At 41.2% G+C, this 23,203-nt stretch overlaps 1 protein-coding gene across 3 annotated transcripts in view; it reads right to left on the bottom strand.

Annotated features, from left to right (window-relative positions):
• Positions 1 to 23,203, bottom strand: part of raph1a (Ras association (RalGDS/AF-6) and pleckstrin homology domains 1a) — an 81,986-nt gene that overhangs the window by 35,633 nt on the left and 23,150 nt on the right. For all 3 annotated transcript variants that reach the window (XM_084362099.1, XM_084362101.1, XM_084362100.1), the window contains exons 2-8: positions 22,128 to 22,197; positions 6,631 to 6,765; positions 6,370 to 6,478; positions 6,115 to 6,254; positions 5,393 to 5,638; positions 3,765 to 3,917; positions 3,306 to 3,479 (exon numbers count right to left, since the gene is read on the bottom strand). In XM_084362099.1, the coding sequence (XP_084218225.1) occupies positions 3,306 to 3,479; positions 3,765 to 3,917; positions 5,393 to 5,638; positions 6,115 to 6,254; positions 6,370 to 6,478; positions 6,631 to 6,765 (957 nt within the window). In that variant the 5' untranslated portion in view covers positions 22,128 to 22,197. The remainder of the gene's footprint in view (positions 1 to 3,305; positions 3,480 to 3,764; positions 3,918 to 5,392; positions 5,639 to 6,114; positions 6,255 to 6,369; positions 6,479 to 6,630; positions 6,766 to 22,127; positions 22,198 to 23,203) is intronic.

Genomic DNA, 23,203 nt, shown 5'->3' with positions numbered 1-23,203 from the left:
GTAAAACACAAAATGGGCCGATAAGCATTTTTACTGACAGCTCTTCATCCTTCATCCTTCAACAAATGATTTATCTCCCATTGACTGCACTGTCCATGCTTTACACTATAATCAACTGCAGGCTCATTAATAAGATGTATAAGCCCTGTACAGGCTTCATTATGAAATTTCCTTGTCAAATAATCTGAACTATCATCAAAAAAAAAAAAAATGAGATTTTGGATTGTGTCTGCTAGTTAAACAGAGATGAGACAAAGATGGTGGCGAGCAGTAAACCACCGAGGCGTGTTCCCAACAAGAGTCCAGATGGACAAATAATTGTTTGGATTTAACTCACTTTTTTTCAAAGCCTTTTAAAATGATAAGCACGTCAAAAACCGTTAGCGTTGGCATTATGGCATTAGCTTGGCATTATGTTAAAAGGTAAATGATACTGTTTACCAGACTACAAATGGACCCGGAAAACAAAACGACTCCCTGGTCCCACTTCAAGAAAGCATCTGTGACACAGCACTTCTTTGAATAGAGAGCTTACATCTGGAAATCAATACTGTTATTACTTATTTAACCTTCATTTGTGCAAACAGTTCAGTGGAGATGAGGTTTGATTTTTTTTATTTTGACTGTAATAAGCACACAGAGTGAGCGTGTGAGGGGAGAAAGACTCAGTGATCCAAACTGCAGCAGTCCCAGTTTCTAATGAGCTGGACTCATGGGAGCAGAACGTCCTCTCCTCTCATCCCTCGCTTTTTGTTTCCTCTCTCCTTCTCTCTGCCTGCATTTATACTCTTTGTCCTTCTTTCTTCTCCCTTCATTTGTGTCACTCTTTGCTTCTCTCTCTGTTTGCCCTTTAGTTTACATCATCGCCTTGTTCCTTTATTATCTATGATCACATGCTGACTCACTCTTGCCTCTCATCTCATTGTTCTAATTTTATTCATTCCTTCACTGCCTCTCTTAGATTTGCTGTACTATCTGTGTATGCACTGGATGAATTGGAGCAGTAACCCAGTTTCCTCCTCACTGAACAGTGTTTATGTTTGCATTGCAGCTCATTGGATCTGTTTTTGGGGGCTGATTAAGGCACTAACATGAACATTTAGGGTTTAGGGGTTTAATGTCCTCAGCACCCACCAGGGTCAGAAATGAAGGACAGATTGAAATATACTGAATTCTAAAATCAAAAGAACCTTGTGAAATTGAAAATACAATGTGAGGAACAATCCCTCTAATTGTTGAGCTGTTTTTAACATTTGATCCTGTTCATATTTTGCTAGCACAGCTGTAAATTGTTCTTCCTGACGATGTAGGTGATGCAGGGAAGATTATGACCAGGCTTTATTTTTCAGTGTACTCCGAGACTGAAAAACGGAGCGGTTTTGATCTTCAAAGAAGCGAGGACACAGCCTGAAGCAGCAGAAACTGTCAGCAGCGCACAGCCAGCAGTAGCAGAAAATACCAACCAGCACAAACCACTGCTGCAGTAAAACCTGAAACAACGTCCATACTCTCTACAGCGAGGAAGGGTGGACCTGACTGCTGGAGAAGACCTGATTTGCAGCTCTAAGAAAGAATCGGACCTATTTACCAATAAAATGTACTGGCAAAGTAGGGGAAAATTTGACTTGATGCTTAAAAACACACCAGGTCAACGACGTGTCTCTTTGGAAACGCAAGTTGATATAAAACCTCGTGATTAAACAGCACATATTTTACAATACTGGAATTTTAAATCTTTAAATTGTGTGTTGTCACATTTCAGACAGCTGCTAAATAATGACTGGAAATCAACAAGCAGCCAACATCTGCTTTTACTGCTGTGTGTGTTGTGATTGTCACATGGTGATGCAGTTTAAAATGCAGATCGGTTTGAAAATGTTGTCACTGCATCACAACTTCACCAAAAGTCATTTGGACAATAGTTCATTGTTTCTGTAAATAACTTGAAGATGGGAAGTCCATCTAAAAACTCTTCAAAAACAACAGGCGGTTAAACGAAAGGAATGTAAAACATATGGGAAATAAATTGTTCCTTAGCTTTTAAGTTTAATGACCACCATGGCTAGCTAACATCTACTCTGCTCTGATGTTGCTGACTAGCACATTAGCTGATGTGTTCTGTAGATGCTCTCTACAGACCTCTCTAAAGACTGTACCCTTCATGAAGGATGGATTTATGACAAACTGTTTGTTGTGACTGAATTAGTTCTAGATAGGTGTACCCAATAAACTGGCAACTGAGTGCAATTTAAAATAAGATGAGTACAGATAGGGAAACACATGTACTGTGACTATCATTGTGTTCTCACGTTTTCTCAGATACTTAAAGTGATAGTTGGGGTCTTTTGATGTGGGGTTGTATCATACAACCCCACATCAAAAGACCCCAACTGACCAGGGAGGAGTACTTCATACAACTTGTATGAAGTACTCCTCCCTGGTCAGTTTATTACCAGCAGTCGATGACCGCCAGCTCTCCCCCTGTGTAGAGAAGCAGCATGTAGCACTGACAGAGAAGCAGGGCATCGTACTGCCAAACAGCACCAACTGCAAGATGTATTTTAGCCACCGAAAAGAAGATAATTCATAAAAATATGAATATCTGTTTAAGGTTATGCAAATGTTTTCAACATTTTTGGTGCTTTAAATTGCCGTCAGACAGCCACTGAAAGTCCGACCCAAACAGCTGAAACAGTGTGTTGTAATACGCGGCAGGCACAACTGCACTTGTGCGTAGGAATACAGACGTTGTACGGTTGATGTAGTGCCAAAGGAAAGGTTTTTTTAGGTGTGCCTTCTTTTAGGTGACTAAAATACGTCTTGCTGTTGTACTGTTTAGAAGTACAATGCTTCCCTGTCGTTGCTTCTCCACACAGGGGGGATCTACTGCAGGTAATACACTGACTAGACATAAGTACCTCATACAACCCCACATCAAAAGACCCCAACTATCACTTTAAGAATAAAGATTTTGTTCTGATTTGATTGCTTCCTCCACTCCAGTAGACCTATAATGGTTACATTATATTATATTATATATATTTATATATATATATATATATATAGATATATATATAGATATATATACACACATACATACAACATACATATATATGATTAATTCTTACAGAACCTATCAAAGACCTCAGTATCTGCATGATGTATTAGTTGCATCTTGCATTTTAAACAAATTTAGGCATAATATCATTAATTCCCTTTGTGCTACATTGTTTGAAAGAAGCACAGTGAGGCCAGCCAAACATACAAATCATTCATTAATTTGTTCATAGAAAGTGGGCGTGTACCTCTGTGTTGGGGTGACCTTGACTGGCTCCAGCTGAGGGAGTCACTGAAGGCTGCTGACCGTCTGACTCATTGCGAAGAACACTGTCCAGTGAGTCCATGGAAGAAGCAGAGTTAACAGAAACCCCGGATGCCGAGGTGACGGAGGAGCGCGAGGAGTGAACGATGGAACGCGCCTAACGAGGCACAACGAGAGAAAGAGAAGAGAAATCACAGCTCAGAATTAACAATCAGGCGTAGACGTTACGGTTACAAATCCTAGAGGCTACATTTCAGTGATTTAAAGCTGATTAGCTAAATATATTGATTTGGTTCTATAAAGAGAGGGTGCAGTATGCAAAACAGATTTCCAAGCTTTCTGGGTCAAACTTTTGATAAACATTTCACATATTTTATCAATTAACTGTGAAACAAAACCGCACAAAATGAAAAGGCTGAGGTCATCCTGAAGCTTAGTTTACCTCGTGTTCACTGACTGTGCCAACTGATCCTGTGCGTCGATGCTGCCGCTGAGAGGATCCAGGCCGTCGCATTGTGGCTGACGTATAGGAGGAGGCGGAGCTAAGAGAGTGGGAGGACGTCTGACGAGCAGCTTCATCCATACTGAGAGAGGCCTGATGGGTAAGCAGATACAACACATAGGGCAGAAGGTAAAGGTTGGGCTCACAGAGCAAACAAAACAAACATGAGTGAACGTAGGTGATTTCACCATGTGCCCGACAATATGAATCAGATTTCACACAATCAACCTGTAGAATAACTATGTCAGCCCTCACACATGATGCAGGAGCAACTGTGGATGAACCAGTCTGTGAAAGACTGAACTAAACTCAGGCACTGCAAAACGAGGAGCAATCCAACAACAGAACTCTCTGTTTCCCAATTAAAATCTGACTATCACTTTTATGTACACATCTGGCCGATACCCGAGCAGCTTAGTGAGGTAAATATTGTTGCAGAAACCAATCAAATGGATCAGATCAAGGGCCACAACAAGCAATTATTTTCATTATCGATTAATCTGCTGATAATTTTCACAATTAATAAATTAAGTGATTAAACATTTAGTTCATAAAATGTAAAAACTGCTCATCAAGGTTTCCCTGAGCCCATGAGTGATGTCTTCTGTGCAACCAACAGTCCAAACCCCAAAGACTCTATATTTATTGTCATAGATGACAAAGAAAAGTTTACATAAGAATTTTTACATAAAGAAGCTGGGAAGCAGAAAAATCTTCTATATTTTACTGCTAGAAAAATTACTAATTGATTAACAACAGAATTGGCTTCCTGCCTGGTGGTCACCTTCCCCACCTGCACCTCTGGCTTGTGTCGCTGCCATGTTTTCACGGCAAAGCTGCTCAATTTCTATTTGAAATGAAAGCTAAACTGTACTGACCATGTTGAAAATCTTTGGTACCTATTAGCAGTGTAGTAGTGCAGAACTGAATGTCTCTGAATCCTCCTCATACAGTTCTCAGTGAGCACAGAATGTGTTGCTGTAATTATGTGGTAATGCAGATTTCGCTCCTTGGAGCTTTGACAGCTGTTTGAACTCTGTAATGTTTCAACACACCACCGTTTCCTCCATTAAAGAACTGGTTTTCATCCCGGACTATTGTACACAAAAGGAAAAAGCATCTAGTATCCAAGAGTTTGCAGCAAAATATTGACCACAGTTGGAAGGAAACCTGTTGTTCCTTCCTCTCTGAGCAGCAGCACGAGGCTCAGCTTGCAGTTCTCCCTGACCTACTTCCATCGGTCTGCAGTATCAAGAGAGCCCTCTGTGGCCCTTTATGCTTGAATTTTTCTTCCATGAGCCTAATGAAGCACCGATTGGTTTGACAAGTTTACTTACAGTTTGAAATGTTTACCTCTTCCTCGCAGCGCCCCCCTGAGGCCAGACAGTCTTTGCAAACATCACTGCATTTTTCTGTTTGATGTGTTACAAAACTAAAGTCTGAGTTTTTGAGGGAGTTTTTGTTGAAATCAGCGAAATTCTGTAACAACACCATGATATACAGTACATATATTGATAATGTAAGTCTACATGTCCCACACACACATTTATATTCATGATAAATTTCACCTTCTCCAGCTGGGCAGTGATGTCATCCAGGCTGAAGTTAGAAGCCAGTGGCGGTCTCCCATGATGCCCAGTGGGAGCTCTGATAGTTCCAGCCGGTGATGCTCGAGTGCTGCTGCTGTTACTGCTCGCCCCGCTGCTGCCCCCCCCACCACTGACACTGTTACTGCTGCTGCCACCACCACTGCCACAGCTGCTCCCTGCTGGCTGCTGCCTGCTGCTGCGGCCTGCAGGAGGCTTCTGACGGACCTGGACCAGAAGAATAAGTATAGACTCAGTGAGAAGTGGCTGATCGCAAGTATGATTTCCCCTCATTTCTTCAAACGTCATTTCTTAACGAACTGGTACAAAAATCTGAATTAGTCTCTGCGTTTAATATTTTGAAAATGTCATCATGGACAGCAACAGTATATTCCCTGAACCCAATGAAAAATAGGCTCAATAGGTATCCAACAAAGATAGAAAACCTTGAAGTGCAATGATTATTGACACTATATACTATATTTATATATTTTTTTTTATAAAACTGAAATAACTTCTTGGAAAAATTTGATGTGAAAAAACAAATTTCAACTTAATCCAGTGAAAAAGTATTTAGTGAATTACAAAGTTATTTAATTTAGCACAGAGGGCTGAACAACAAAAAGTATTTGGACTACAGCTGTGGGGTTTTGTGAGGTCCCATGAATTTAATGGAAGTTTTTAGGAAAATCCACCGTGTTTACCTTGGTGTCGGTCAGCCCCAGACGAGCCATGCTGCCAGCACTGTTGGGTTTGGTGTTGATGGTGCTGAGTTCCTGTTCGATCGAGCAGAGATCGGCCATGAGAGCATCAAGATCCACATTCTCCCCCTGGTTCAATGCCTCTGCAGACACAGAGACATCAGGATGTGAGACAAGACCATAAACAGAGCGAGAGAGGAAATGTGTTTTAAAATCAATCAGACTGCAAGAGACTTGAAGTGTGTGTGTGTGTCTGACCGTTGATGTTGTAGATGGAGAATCTGTAGGAGAAGTTGGCCATGTTCGTCTCTTGTCTGAGGGGAGCTTTCTGCTGTGGGGGCTGCTCCGGGCGTCCATCATCCAGACTCTGGTGGACAGAAGAAGGAGGGAATTAATGTGTGCAACACCTCTTTCATGTTTTAGCATGTTTACATTTTGGTACAGTGTGGCAGAAGTTTGTTCATCAATGTATTTTTCAGATTTTAGTGTAACTTATTACATTTTAAGTAAGTACAGTACCTGTGTGAGTTTGTCCAGCTCTCCCAGCCAGGCTCCAAACATCTTATCCAGGTCCTGGTCCTCCTTATCACTGTCCTCCTCTTCCTCCTCCTCTTCCTCCCTGACCTCCACCTCTTCATCTGACACCTGATCCATCTAAGAAGAGGACAGAAAGATGAAAAGAAGAAGAGACCAGAGGATATAAGGAAAAAGACATGCTGGTTATTTTTTCTGCAATGATCTATCAGCTCCATCTAGTGGCCCACCGCTGCATTACACTACATATTACATTCTGATTTCATGTTATTTCAGTGTCTTCAGGACTCCTGGATCAGCATCATCACAATCAAACACAATTAAGAAGTCAAGAGTCACAGCTCCTGACACACTGGAGCCAAATGAAAACCTTCTAGAGTCAAACTTGAAGATAACAATAAAAGCCTGTCTGTGACAGATCACAGCTGGTCAAAGTGATTACAGTACAATAAATGCACTGAATCTGAAAATAACAGCAAGAATTTAACAGTAAAAGATACAAAGTCCAGCTGTGTTTAGTAAATCAGATAAGATCCAGACTGGACTGATATCTCTGAACAGTAACATGACCCACTGAGGCATGAAACACTTCACATTAATATGATTTTCAGACATTTGAAGTTACTTGCAGGAGCTTTTTGGAGGAGTTAGAGACAGAAACAAGAGCTGAGCAGAGACAGTCTCCCATGGCAAGAACGCCGATTTTGGTTTGTCCATCCTTCCAAGTTGTACTTTGTTCCAGTTTAAAAAACCACAAAACTATTGAAAACTACTCCCAGTATTGCCCACATTCTTTTGAAATATCCATGATCTCCAAATGATGGTTCCCAATGCTTTGGTGACCTCTGACCTTTCCTACTGACCTCATTCACAAAAAATACCAAAATCAAAAGGCTGTATGGATTAGTAAGGCTCTGAAGACTATCAAAACTGTCAGTTTATCTTTAGTTCCATACAGACTTTTCTATTGGGAGGTGCAACGAACGGTGTAGCCAGTAAACTAATGAGCTTCAGACTGCCATGACACTGTTTATGTTCTCTGTAAGTCATTCTGCATTTCTAAAATTTTGCGGCCATATTGGCTTTGTACTGGCCAAACAAAAATGTTGAACATATTTAGAACAATAAAAGACAACGAGACTTTCAAAAATCCTAATGTTAACAATATGTAAACATTAGACTGTTGATATTTGCAGGAAGACAGAGCGGTCTGCTCCAGAGTCTAAAAATAATAATCATAAACATGATTTATAATGAAAGAATACAAGAAGTATGGCAGGGGAAAGGTTGTGAAAGATTAAGACTGTGTGTGTGTGTGTGTGTGTGTGTGTGTGTGTGTGTGTGTGTGTGTGTGTGTTTAAACCGTTTATTTATGTAACTACACTGAGAACATGTCAACACACTTTTGGAGAGTGTTGCTGTGATTAATGACACCAATAACTATCCTTCACGCACACACGCACGTACACACACACGTATTCCAGATTAAGCTGCCATATATTTTCATATCAGAGACAAAGGCACGCAGCAGCTGCTGAATTCTTCTCTGTGTTAATAACCAGTAGCGAGCATTTTTTCACCTCACACATGATGTAAGAGGCTTTCAGATGATTTATCAAACTATAAACACAGGGCAGCACCAGGCACTGACTCCTCAACTCTGCAGCATCAGTCTATGCAGGTAATCAGTCAATATAGGCAAATAAAAATGTTCATTTGAAAGTTTAGTGCATGAAAAGCAAACAGTCTGTATGCTGATTTGACAACTGAACTTGAGAATGATTTTAAAGGAATCATTTGACATTCAGGGAAATATGCTCATTCGCTTTCTTGATGAGAGTTAGTTGAGAAGATTGATACCACAGTCAAACTGTATCTGTACATTACACAATGCACGATATACTGTACGTATAACAGACTGATACATTTTTGGTCTGATATTAGGAAATTTATATTTTCAGCCAATAATGAATGCTTTTATTTACTTAACAAGTGAGGATCTATACACTCTGACACAGCAGGTAGTGGTATGCACCTTTAAAGCTGGTTTGCAATCTGCCGAAGAAGAAGAAGAAGAAGAAGAAGAAGAATGATGTTGTTGTGCTTACAACGTCAAACTGCTGCAGACTACTTAGAGTCAAACATGCTTTCCCCCCAATAACAAGCTTGTGACAACACCAGTGTTACCTGGCACACAAGGGCAGACGTTCACTAGCTGTAGAGCGCTGTGTTAATTTACTGTTGATGCAAACTGAACATTTCCTTCTGCTGCAGCTTCACATTAAAAGCATTTAACTGGTGAAACACAACTTTTATTTTGAAGAAGGCTAGTCACAGTCACATGCAATGTGTTCAGTTAGCACTGCTATCATTCATCAAAATGCATCTACAGAGCAAAACAGCGGCCATTTTCGGCATTTGTAGACAGCAGATTCTAAATATTACTTGTCAGGTGACCAACTCCATTTCCATCATTAACATTATCAGGCTCTTCATTAGCAGTGGGATTAAATCTGAAATGCTACCAAATAGGCACTTTTGCTTTTCACTTTGACAACAAATCTCAGCTGTCGTCTTGTAGGTCAACTGTCTTTACTCTCGCCACGTTACAGATGAACTGTGACTGCTGCTGGCCCCGCCGCTGGCCCCGCTGTTGGCCTTGCTGCTGGCCCCGCCGCTGGCCCCGCTGCTGGCCCCGCTGTTGGCCTTGCTGCTGCACCGAGTAGACGCCTGCTGCAGTTTGTTTTTGTTTTTTAGAAAAACGTAATGATGGAGGGGGCGGTGGGACAGTAATGTAATCTGTGTATGCCGACCACCATGTAACACCGTCATGGCAAGCCTAAAGACAACACAACCGCAATTTGCAGAACATGTTCTGCAAGTGTTCAGAGAGGAGGGAGAAGTCTACAGGTACTCGTAACTTCTTACTTGTTTACCCTCAGGTGTTTATAAACTACAGTTTAGGAACTTCTTTTTAAAATACAAAAGCGTGAAATTATTAGTTTTCTTACAGCATGAGTAGCAGGTTATTATCGGTCATCAGTCTTGGCTGAAAGAAATCCTTACAATGCACCCCTCACAAACAAAAGACGGTTAGCATAGCTTATCCTAAAGATTAGATACAGGGGAAAACTGCTAGCGTAGCTTTGTGCAAAGCTTAAAAAAACCTGCCTACCAAGCTCACTAATTAACACGTTATATTTATGGGTTGGGGGATTATGTGCTGTACCATGTCTTGTCATCACGTTGAAGATTTTATTTCACCTTTAGATAGAGCACATCTTGTTAGTATCATGTTTCTAGTCTTTTGGCAAAGCTAAGCTAACTATCTCCTGGCCGTAGACGGACAGACATGAGAGCAGTATACATTTGATTTAACTCTCGGCATGAGAGTGAATAATAGCATTTTCCTAAATGTCAAACTTCTTTTTTGACACTAAAGCATTTTTAAAGCTTTCCTAAGTCCCTGCATTAGTTGTTAGTATTTGAGGCTATATGCATGAATTGATCCAGTCCATCAGTCTAGTGCTCACCACAGTCCAGTGACTCAGGACATCCAGCTGAACTCTGCAGTCATTAAAGTGCACTAGAGCATTAAAAAGCATGCGAGGGTGTCACAGTAGAGAGTGTAGCTATATTATAAGTTAGACGTGTGCTCTGGATATCAGTTAGCAAGAATGTTTAGATCTCCAAAACAGCATGTTACTATAACCTGATCAATAATGTAATCAATCTCATCAACTCTCACTTCCGCACCTCCTCCCTCCATCCCCTCTCTCCTGTCTGCTCTACTTCTCTTTACTCTCCTCCTCACTCTGTCTTCCCTCCTCTCCTTGCCTCCTCCTTTTCCTCTCCTACAGGTCTCCACCCAGGCGACCCCAGAGCATTGCCCAGGGCACAGTGTGCTATTCCTGGGTAGCCGCTTTGTCATCGCCCCCCGTCCCTCTCTGGGGAGAGACGGCTAGCCAACACACACACAAGATTAGAGAGCAGAGTGTCACACACCCACATACAAACACATTGAAACACAAACACACACACACACACACACACACACACACACACACACACACACACACACACACGCACACGCACACGCACACACACACACACAGAGGAGCGGTGCTACAATTAGATCCCTGTGGTTAGCAAGGTCTGTCATTTAGACCGGAGGATAAGGCCAGTGTGTGTGTGTGTGTGTGTGTGTGTGTGTGTGTGTGTGTGTGGTTTGGGGACTGCTGAGGTACTAGAGGAGCGTTGTGAAAACTCTCACAGCTGCGCTCTTGTACAACAATCTGCTGTTTCCACACAGGCCAACAAATGAAGCTTCTTTCTGTGCAGGCTCAGGCTGAAGGAGAAAAAAATTCCCTTCACGTTTCATCTGAACTCAGTTTGCTTCCTGGGTGAGAGAGAACATGGATGCTCCCACCTTCAAAATCTGCTTCCAATCCACATAAACTGATAAGATCGTAATGAAATTGTGATCCAGAAACAGCCACATATTTCCCATAGGAGTTGGTGGGGGACAAAACAGAGCTTAAAGTAAAAAGCTGGACATTTGTGCAAAGTTTGAAGAAAATTCCACAAAGTGTTCTTGAGATATCACGTTCACAAGAATGGCCAGGATGGACATACGGACAAGATAACACAACTAAACAGTTTTAGTTTGTGGTAACTCCTTCTCAATACAGATATACTAATTCAAATAGGTGGGGTGGGAACAAAACACCAGAGAATGAACTGAGTGACCAAACCAATGCAAGGTTTATTAGAAAGAATCCATTAGACACCAGTATGTGACCAATAAACTCAACCAAAAATGAAATATATTAATCTTTGGTGAGCTTCAGGAGGGTCCTGCCATGTAGGAACTCCCTCACAAATACCCAGTGGTGGAAGAAGTATTAAAATATTTGACTCAAGTCAAAGTAGCAATACAATAATGTAAAAGTACTGCAATCAAAATCCTGCTTCAGTAGAAGTATTATCAACTAAACGCATCAAAATTGAAACTGGTTCAGTAGAAAATTGGCCCTGTGACTGATATATTATTAGATCATTTATTATTAGATTATTAATACTGCATCAATTCTGTTGTAGCTGTTATTTATATAATATGAGGTAGTTTCATCCAGTGGTTCCCAACCTAGGGGTCGGGCCCCTCCAAAGGTTCACAAGATAAATCTGAGGGGTGCTGAGATTATTAATGGGGTAGAAAATATATCAATTATGTTCTGCTACACAATTTGTATTATTTTTTCCCAGAACTTTAGTCTAATCTTGGCTTTTTCGTGAAATATTTCAGAGTCTTACCTCAAAGAGCCTCAGATCCATTTAAATTAAACCATACGAGGAGTTAAGAGGGGACATGTCTGGTAGCAACTCATGTTCACACAATGATTCAATTCAGGCAAACTTTACCTATTTGGTTAAATACACATATTGAAAACAACCTATGAATTTTAATACCTTGGAAAACAGCATTTTACACTTTCTTTGTAATACTTTTTAAGACCCTGTATACACCCTGTTACAGGTAGCGACTGGTTTCAGGTTATTTCAGTAGGGTATGTTCAGTTACAGAGAAAGCAATAGTAAACATACAGAAGAGTATTAGGGCCAGGGATGAGAAAAAAATGAGAGGAGGAAGTTTTAACTTATGCACTTCAAGATAAAAGTTGAAATGTGGAGGATAAAGTTGAAATAGAATTTCGTGCAGCCACCTCTTCCAAGCTCGTGTGGTTTTTCCTTCCAAACAGACGCAGGTTTGGCACAATGTCTTCAAAGTCCTAATACAGACAACTACACTGTGTCTGTCCCTGTTAAATGTTTCTTAGACGTCATCATCACATGACAATGTAGTTGTCCCCATGGACACTCAGCAGAAAAGCAATGTGAGGGTCAAATCAACAGTCAGAAAATCAAACACAAGTTAAACATGGAAATTGTAAAAAGGATCTTTTTGAATGTGACCCTCTCTTCTTTACACTGGCGGCTGTTCAGCTGTAGATTCTTGACTCTCATGTCAGATTGCAGTTGGACGCACCAGCAGAAAGAGCCTTAAAAGCAGCCCTCTGTCAAACTCTGTCAAACAGAGCTGAGACAGCAAGTCATAGTGATGGGCTGTGTGTGTGTGTGTGTGTGTGTGTGTGTGTGTGTGTGTGTGTCCAAAGTAAACAGTAATTACTTTACTGCAGCAGCCACACTCCTCCTGTCTGTCAGACTCAAACCATGCAATCATACTCCCATCCGTCATTCCTCCTACCTCTCCCCTGTTTTTCTTTCCCTCCATTTCTCTCCCTTCTTCCTGGTCACTTCCTTGATACTGTTTTCCCTCCCCCCCTCTCACACAGCCTCCTCCCTCCTATCCACCACTTCATCGCCTCTATTTTAATCAGGGGGAGTGAGACAGTAAATACAAAATTTATTACTGCAGCTTCTTTATCTCCTGTAGCAATAAGGAGAGGAGAGGAGAGGAGAGGAGAGAGAGGAGAGAGGAGAGGAGAGGAGAGGAGAGGAGAGGAGAGAGGAGAGAGGAGAGAGGAGAGGAGAGAGGAGAGAGGAGAGGAGAGGAGAGGAGAGGAGAGGAGAGGAGAGGAGAGGAGAGGAGAGAGGAGAGAGGAGAGGAGAGGAGAGGAGAGGAGAGGAGAGGAGAGGAGAGGAGAGGAGAGGAGAGACTTAAAAGAACCAAGAAACTATACTGCTGGAAACAGTTTCTCCTCCCTATTGACTCCACCAACATCTGCTGCTTTAGTGCCCTTGAGCAACACACAGCATCTGTACACTGCAGCTTTCAGTTTCCCACAGCACAACACAGAGCCTCAACTGGTCCTCTGCCAAAACAAAACAACAACAGAAAAGGCTTTAAAGTTCCTTCGACTGCATTCAATGTGGCCCGTTCCCACGGCTCTATATCAGGACATCACACACACACTCTCTCTCTCTCTCTCTCTCTCTCTCTCTCTCTCTCTCTCTCACACAGAATGGTATTTTTAGGCCTGGTTGTTGGGTTTTTGTGGAGCAAAGCTATAAATCAGATCCAGAGAAAAAAGAAGTAATGAGTGAATCCAGACAGTATGTTGAGATGTTTCTCTCACACCCAAAACACACAAACCCAAATACACACACACACACACACACACACACACACACACACACACACACACACACACACACACACACACACACACACACACACACACACACACACACACACACACACACTTGCTCTCAAATCTTTATGTCAAGTACCACCGAATCAGCAGAAAACTACACAATGGACCACCATTTGAACAGATTTTGTTCCTCATCTGAAAAAAAAAATAGATTTTCTTTGTTTTATTATATAAAGTATCTCAGCATGTGACCAAACTAGTCATAAATAATAGCATTGTGTTATTTATGGATGGAAATGATTCCCCGTTTTGCTAGAGACCCCATGAAACCCTCTCAAGGACCAAGCTTGAGACCTGAGAAGGCCTGCACTGAAGAGCTTCATCAGACTTTATAAAATGAAGAGACACATTTCCTTTTATTTCCTCAGTTCTTTCATTTGTCTCAACACTGGCTTTAGACGCAAACATTCTACCCTAGTAAAGGGGCTCCATGTAGATTTGGAGAAGAAATTCAAACTCAATCATTTTAATATTTTCAATATTAAAATTATTCTACAGTATAAACTGTGTTGTCCTTTAGTGTCAGTTTGTTTATTCAGTTTATTCAGTCACGAAAACAAAGAGAGTTTGATTAGGCAGGAAAAAAAAATCAGCCAATGAAGATCGTTCTCTTCTGATTAACATTTCTACACCAAAACTACTCCTTGCTCCTTTAACAAAGTCAGAAGTTGAGTTTGTTTTATACTTTTTTACGGTTTTATTTTTTCTACCAAAGTGTAACAATGACGGAAATCACATCTGACATTAGAGAACAAACCAAGGAGAAGGGATAAATGGTTCTACTACAACATTCTTTATTTTATCTCCTCAGACACTTTAACTTTTAATGTCATCTTTCACGCTCAACTAGATGCTGTAAATAAACCACACACAGAGCCTGTGTATGTGTGTGTGTGCTTGTGTCTCGCCAGGGTACATAATTAGCCCGGGGATTCACACTGTGACATCAATTACAGGAGCTAGCCTGTGTGTGTGTGTGTGTGTGTGTGTGTGTGTGTGCGTGTGTGTGAGGCCTGAAGGCCTGCCAAGTCAGACAGTGATTCTGCAGTGAAACTGTTTGATGCCTCCTGGTCTCTCTTTCATACAGGCGGCCTGCATATTACAGGAGTCTCTGCTCAGCTCATGTCATAGTCAGGAAGTCAGCTCATGCACTGAATGTGTAGAAGCGAGCTTGTAAACACAGAGAGGACTTTCAGGATGATCCACGACCAGATTTAGAGAGCCGGAGCTCATCAGCCTGATCCAACACACAACAACAAACACATACAGTACAATTAGCAAAATATAACACTAACACAAGTTCTCACAAACTCTCTCATGTCACAGCTCACTGTATTCAGGGACGGTTATTGTTTTGGATTGGTTGTAACTTTGACCCATTGACTGGTGACTAACTTTCATAGAAATATTAATGCCAAAAATAAATAAATAAATAAAAATTAAAATTTACAGTGTCTTTTGTTTTTGGTGACATACATTCTGATATGATTACCTTTGACCTTATATGAATATTATACCTTCCAAAAGCTGATTATAAATATACACAATATAGCAGTTGCAATATTCTTCTATAATTATTTACTTACAGTGTATGATAGCAGTTTTGTCATTTTTATTGATGTTTGTTGCTTTTTAAAGTACTGATTTCATCAAACTGTACTAAGAATTGGTTGAAATATTACCTCAAAATTAGCCTCTAAAACCACATGTCCTACTATCCTCCTCAAATACTACCTATCTACCTACCTAAGGTAAGTAAGAGTTGACCTGAATTTAAACACACAGACACACACCCTTGGTGCGTGCTGTTACTCACTTGCGTACAGCTAGTGTACAGCAAAGTAATCTGGCTGTATATGGTGAACACAAATGATCCTATGGTCAAACTCGCTCCATGTTGGTGAACAGACTTAAAACGACCACCATTGCTGATGAAAATCTCTCTGACATGGCCAAGGCACTAATGTTTACAGATGAGGTAATGTTTTACACTTTCATTCACATTACATTTAGTCTCTTTCACTGACTTCCTTTGTCCTTCACTGACTATATCCTGGAAGTTATAGTGACAGGCAACCAGAAGACACACACAGTTACCGTGGGTAAACTTGTGGATGTCTCTAGGTTTGAACATTTGGCATAATGTCAGTACATAATTCAACAAATATATAACAGAGGTGACACTGAAAACCCCAAAAGGTTCCCTCTGCTTTTGGAAATGATCAGCACTGATGTCATGTATACAGTTTTTATAGCAAATTAGCTCATTTCATTTCATTTCATTTCATTTATTAGAAAATAAAAAACACCAGCATGTTTTTATTTTTTCACTCGTACTTCGTCACTTATGGTAATTCATGAGAGAGGTGTGAATTTGGCACCACTGAGCAGAAACGTTTTACTGGTATCACACAGGAAGAAGAGAGGCAGAGGAAGGAGAGGACGAGCGTGGAGCCACCTGCTGATCCAGCTACAATGATATCACTTCCCCTGAGAGCAACAGTAGGGATTACATCATTTCCTTTTTGTTTGCCTGCCTCGTATCGACATCTGCCTCTGTCTCTCAATACTAGGAAGGGAGCTTAATACAGAGAGAGAGTGGGAGGCAGAGACAGACTGTGTGCTCCGTGCAGCTCTTATTTGACTCTTCTCGACTACACTGTGCTGTGTTGTACTCTGAATACTTCACTACTGTAACCTGCTGCTGACCTACATCGCTGTATATTTTGAGTCACTGCCTCAGTGTGTTTTTCTTTGTCTTCTTACTCCCACAGCTGACAGCGGGTACAACTAAACCTGCTGAATTAACAGACACAGTGATAGGGTCACACACTAACAGAGACACACAAACACACACAGGGCACGAGGACATGGCATCAAAGTAAGTTATTACCAGCTACTTATAATGTTCTACATGTTATTACTTTGGGCTACATTATATGAAGTTTGTTCCTCTTTTTCATTTTATTGTGCACTTCTCAATGTCTTGGCACTGTGTGGGTCTCAAGCACATACACATGCTCAGGCACGAGCACTTTTATGAGAAAAAAGATACACACACATGTATGTGTACATGCATGCATGTGAGTTGGCCTAAATAACGCCCTATTGCGTGTGTGTATCCCATTGGACCCAGCAGATCCCAGGGGTACTCAGCTGCTGCTGTGTAACATGATACACACACACACACACACACACACACACACACACACACACACACACACACACAGTGGTGTGTTCCACATTTAGAGACAGAACAAATGAGTTCTATTTTTGCTTCAAAAGAAACAAACAAGAGGCAGCAGGAAGTTGATTCTGCTGTAGCTGAATGGATTTACCATGGGTGTATTAAAGTTGGATGTGATGTGGGAGAGTCACCCTTGCTGCCAACTTGCTCCTGTTGCCTGAAACATTTCCCTCATACACACGCAGGCTGGAAGTTGACACTACATGTGTGGCAGAACTTTACGAGCTGCCCCACATATATTAGATGGAAAGTGGAGGCACAACTCTGCTATTCTGAGATCCTTACAGTACCACCACTGGAGACAGAGACGTAAGAGCTGTCTGAGGATGGATGAAGCTCACTGGAGAATGAAAAGGGATCATTATATGGTAAGCAATAAATGTTTGGGGCCTTGATCAGTGGATTCTCTCTCAGGACTGAAGTTAATCGGCCTCACCATTGACAAATGCCAAACTGTCTTCTTGACTGTGCTGACCTGTGAGGTCCAAAATGGAGAAAGCTATTGTAGCTTTTGAGCTGTATGTTACCATCCACCATCTGTCAGAATATAAACTGCTTGACACAAAAGAAGAATAGGTTGTCAGCTGTGATACAGGAATCGATTGTATATGATTGTAAACTTATTGTCCAATTAGCAACTGAGCTAATGAGCTTGCTAACTGATAGTTGCTAGCAAGTTCATGTAAGTGTTCAGCTTGCCAGTTACAGTATCACCAACTAGCTCCAACCACTAACATCATCATCACCAAGTTTCGAACACTGCCTACTTTGGAAGAAAGTGTGGATGAATTCTGCTGTGCCATGTTCTGGTGGAACGGTAAAAGAAGGACCTAAGTACAATCGGACCCCTCCTCTAAGAAGCAGTTTCATTATAACTGTGACATTATGTCAGCATTACAGAAAATACTAGGCTATCCTTAACCCTGGGGACGATGGCTGTACCAAATTTCATGGCAATCCACCCAAGAAGTTGTTGAAATATTTCATGCTGGACTGACGCTGCCAACAATGGAGCGCCTGTGTTACTATAGCAAGGCTAAAAGTCCTGCAATGGTTATCATTCTTAAAAAACATGTACGTGTGCTGCTGCTAATATCCTCAGCTTCACTCAGACAGTTATACCATGGTTGGACATTACTCGATATATTTTTACCTTCCTATATGTTGCCAAACCCATACAGCTCCTTATAATATACGTAGAAACACCAGCCACTCCTTCACAAATGCCCACAACCACACACTGTGTGTATATATAGTGTGTATATTTATATGTATACACGCACCACTTTGATATGATCATCAGTACAGCACACGCGGTCAAGTATCTGCAGCTGTGTGCGAGCAGCTAAACACACTTCAAAACTGAATGATAACAGGGCAGCATCCCACACCCACACACACACACTCACACACCAACACACACACTTTTCTGAACAGACTGATCTCCACAGAAAAAAACAACATTCCCAACTAAATGTTGCAAAACCACCTTTAAACCAAAACATCAGTAGATTTTTGGGTGGCGTAAAAGTTCATTCATAATCTTGGAAGTAGTAGTGAGAAAGCTCTTTGCCTTATGTTTAATTATTCATGTTAGGATGCATGTGGTAGGGCAGTAACAGAATCAGAATTTCCCAAGTCCACTCTGAGTTGTCCCTTTGGGCAGAATAACACTCGACTGCTGTATTTTAATTTGATTTTAAATTGAATTCACTTTGGGCTCCTACACAGTACCTTTTGTTATCCCTATTCTCTGAACACACAGTAGACTTTCCATACAGTACTGTATACACACTTAGTATTATTACTGATGTTTTCTTCTATAAACCTTATTTACAAAGATAAGAAATATATAATTCACAGCCTCTGCCCAGTTACACTCGAGTTCAGTGCACCTGCAGAGCAGCAGCCTCCTACCAAACTCCTAGAAGGGACCAGCCAACATGTCAGGGTAAATGTATGTATGTAATTATATGTTACGTGTGGGGCTATCTCCTGTAGTGTATAACTCAGACTCATCTTTATTGTGATAATAACCCGGTACAATGAGACTTTGTTTGGCTCCTCTCTGTTTAAACTAAGCGGCTGCTTTGTTTTATGGGTAATTTTAATAATCCATTTATCAATTTGCAGTTGTACAAAGAGGTCTGATCCTGGACTCACCCTGACAGCTTTAGTGCAGGTTGTGTTGAAGGAAACAGGCTGCATAGAAATCCACATGAATGCTTTACATTAATTCAAAGCAGCAGGTCTATCTCTGTCACCATTACATTCATTTTAAATTATTCCTATCTGACTGAGAAAAAAAACTTTGGTCCATGCGACTGTTTCAGGGGCATTGTTTAAGGGTGCTTCACCAGCCACCAATTGTTACGTGCCAGTATTTGTTCTAAGTAGTTTGATCGGTGGTCTCTGAGACTGATCAGAAGAGCCAATTATATGAAGGCAAAAGACTCTTTCCCTGTGTGTCGCTAAAACGCCATAGCATACCGCAGGGCTCGAGACAAACGTAAAACTCACGTTTGCTGCACGTTTAAAAATAAATACGACCTCATGTTGTGTCAATCATGTTTATACACTGACGCGTCTGTCAACGTGTGGTTCCAGTATGGCTCGCAGGGTATCAAATCGGACCACTGACATCATGATATGCACCTGGAAGTGATCAGGATCATTTCGCAGCTCCTTCATCAGCAGGTGAAACTCTCCTTGCTCATGTCTTGTTTACAGGATCAGATGGATCTAGTAGACGATTGTCTTTTCTTTTCTCAGGAAGTGAGGACCACAATATCATCTTTACTGCTTGACGACTCTTCATGTTTCGTATTCTGAATTTTCACAACAAATAGAATAACCAATGCACCAGTGGGGGACTCAGCGTGCAGGGCTTCTGTGTGAAACGTTTTTTGTCGCATGACAGATTTGAAAAAATGGCATACGAAAAAACGGACTGGTGTGCAAAATCCTTGACATGAAGTGTTAAACAGTGTGACAGTTCATGTGACAAGAGAACAAGTTTACACTGAATAAAAGTACTGAAGTACTTCAGCTGAGTACAGTTTGGGGTCAAAGTACATGAGCTTGGTGTTACAGACATTTCACATCATTTCACCAAGCTGCTGTCAGAGATGAGAGCGACCAGATGTAAGCAGTCACCAGGTGGTGGAGTCGTGGCTTCAGGGCACAAAGACCTCAGTACAACTGAGACTGACACACAGATTGTTCCCCTGTGTTACTAAATTCTGTGTCCTTTTATGTTTTCTTGATGCCTTTTTTTTTTTTTTTTTGTAAAGTTACAGGTAAATATTTTTGTTTTAAACCTGTTTCTTCAAACCAAACAAAATCAATACAGGCTAAATATGTATTGCCTCTAACTGACAAGCATATCTAATGTTAGCAGTGAGCTGTTATCGGTCTCAGGACAAGACAAACTCAAATTCCAACACACAAAGGGTATCATGTGACTTTCCACTATTTATACCAGAACCCTGTAGGCTGTTACTTAAAATGACATGACTTCTGTCTTATGTATCCAGGAATTAGTTTGCACCGACCACAGATTTATAATTCTGGCATTCAAGAGTTGGCTGTGGATGAATGTTGGAGCCTCTAACCACAGAGACACTGGGTTTTCAACAGAGCTCAGTAGGGATGAAACATAAGCATAAAGACTACAGGAGCCCACAAGAGGCTGGAATGATTCATAGTCAAATTCACTAGAAGAGCGTTTATTTTGGAAACCTCTACATAGCTTTCTAACCATCAGTTGAGTGCTGGCCTGATTGTTGTTGTACAACTGGTTTGATATTTACGAACTGAAACAGAAGGGGTGACATTCAGGACGTTAATAGGAATATATCGTATGCTGTACTTTGGGTTTGCCTCAACTACAAACCAGGTGGGATAATAACATAAATTACACAGTGTGTCTGAACCAGATGTCAGCAAAAACCTTTCCAGACACCAAAGGCCAGTTTAAATAATATCACAGCCAAGACATTATATCCATACTTGACATTATTGTTAAATATCTCATTTCCAAAATGTGGACATTAATCTTCTGCTATAAGAGCCTTCAATGGCTTCAGGCTTTCCACAATATATTGGAAGCTGGCTGCAGGGATATGCTCACATTCAGCCACCAGGACATTGGCAAGGTCACTCACTGACGTTAGGCGATGAAGCCTGGATTTAGTCAGCATTCCAGTTCATCTCAAATTTGTTGGACTGGGTCAATGTCAGGGCTCGGCGCAGGGCAGTGGAGTTCCTCCACGCTAAACAGGCAGTTAACAGGGTCTTATGGATGGTTTGGTATTTGGCACCCCAGGTTAGGGATAGGGTTAGGGTTAGGGCCACTTCTAAAGTGCTTTGTCGCAGTTAGCGATCACTTTAGCAACAAAAATAATGGGAAAAGTCCATCGGAAACCTCCATAAATCGCCTTGGTACCCTAACTGGTTGGCAGTACAAATCAGTTCATTTAGCACAAGCATAACAAGTAAAACTATCTATCCTTACCCGAGGCAGAGCGGCTGGAGAACATCAGAAAATACTTTCTCCATAAAAATAAGATCCGATTTCACCCAAATTAGTGAATAAAGTTCTTAATTTGTTTTTATATGTAATCCGAGAGGCCTGGCTCCCAGAAACACAGGAAAATAGTGCAGGATGTGAGTTAGGATTAGCTTGTTATTCTCTCTGTTTTTCAGGGAGGACTTTTTTGCCTGATATTGTGTGTAGGTGAGATACAGAGCAACACATACGTGATAACAAGACTTAGACATTGATTTTGACTTCATGGGAACTTGAAGATTTCTCTTGTTGGAACTGAGAAGCTCAACCCAAACCAACCTAGAAAGCCGCAGACGAAAAATAGTGGAAATATCCACAAACTTTATGGGCAGATAGTGAAAGAGAGAAGTGGTTAGGACATGTACAGAGCACACGTCTACACGAGTCTGTAAAGTGAATACTATCAAAGAATCACGCACAGACCAGCACACATAAACACAGAGCGAACTTTCCACGTGACAGTGAGATATGAAATGATAAGGCTGTTTACCTTTGGTCTGCTAACACTGCTCAGTCCAGTTCCAGCACAGCACAGCACACAGTGGATGAATTTGATCACCCTGCAGAGACACACAGAGAAACTGTTTCATTATACATGATCAGATTTCCTTTGGACGGACATAGAAGCATAAACACTCTTCCTTCCTGTCGACAGCAATGCATGAAAACCACACTGGGCCTCAAACTATTGGCTTTAGTCAGATTGATACCGAAATATTGGGGATTAAAAGTAGCCATAGTTTTTAAAGAAATGCATGTTTGGTGTTTCACTCAGAGTCGAGGCGAGCATATAAGAAAATCTTTGTGGCTCCAGTACTGAGATCTGTCTATTGCCTAGCTTAGCTTAGCTTAGCACAAAGGCTGGAGGAAGGGGGAAACTGTTAGCCTAGCTCCATCAAAAGTTAAAAGGTGCAACTTCCAACAACTCCAAACACACACACACACACACACACACACACACACACACACACACACACACACCTAGCAGCTGTCTACACACCAAATGTACAGTCAGCAGGTGGCACTAGTGTTTGTGTGCGTTTCTATCATGCTGAGCAGGCTGGATGTGTGTGACCTAAAAATAACTGACAGGCAACAACATTTAAATACACTGCTGAAGTCTCTCTCTCTCTTTCCCAATATGTCTCAGCCTCTCTCGACCCATTGCTCTCCTTCACAGTTACTCTGCGCCCTAATGCTCCATTTTTATTTTCTTCGCTTACTCTCCTTCAGTGAGTCTCTCTCGGTCTGGATTTGCTGATTCGGCTGAAATTGGTGACATTTCACCAAATCAACGCAGTTATTATCATAACTTCATCCAGTCAGATTCAATCATGCTGAAATCCCACCTGACCTTTCTTGGGAATGTATACACACGAGTGAAGAACATGCAGATGTAAATGACTAATATGCGTGTGTCTGAGAATTCTTAGAATTTTTGTGTAAATGATCTCATCCATCACATGGATGTGTTTGTGAGTATATTAATAAACAGTGTACAAAACCACTGAAATGTCAATACATCACATGCACAGAAGAAAATGACTGTGGTCAGAACACACACAC

Source organism: Pagrus pagrus (genome assembly GCF_965226575.1).
Source record: "Pagrus pagrus genome assembly, chromosome: 9".
Classification (NCBI taxonomy): Eukaryota; Metazoa; Chordata; class Actinopteri; order Spariformes; family Sparidae; genus Pagrus; species Pagrus pagrus.
This window is presented reverse-complemented; position numbering and strand designations above follow the sequence as displayed.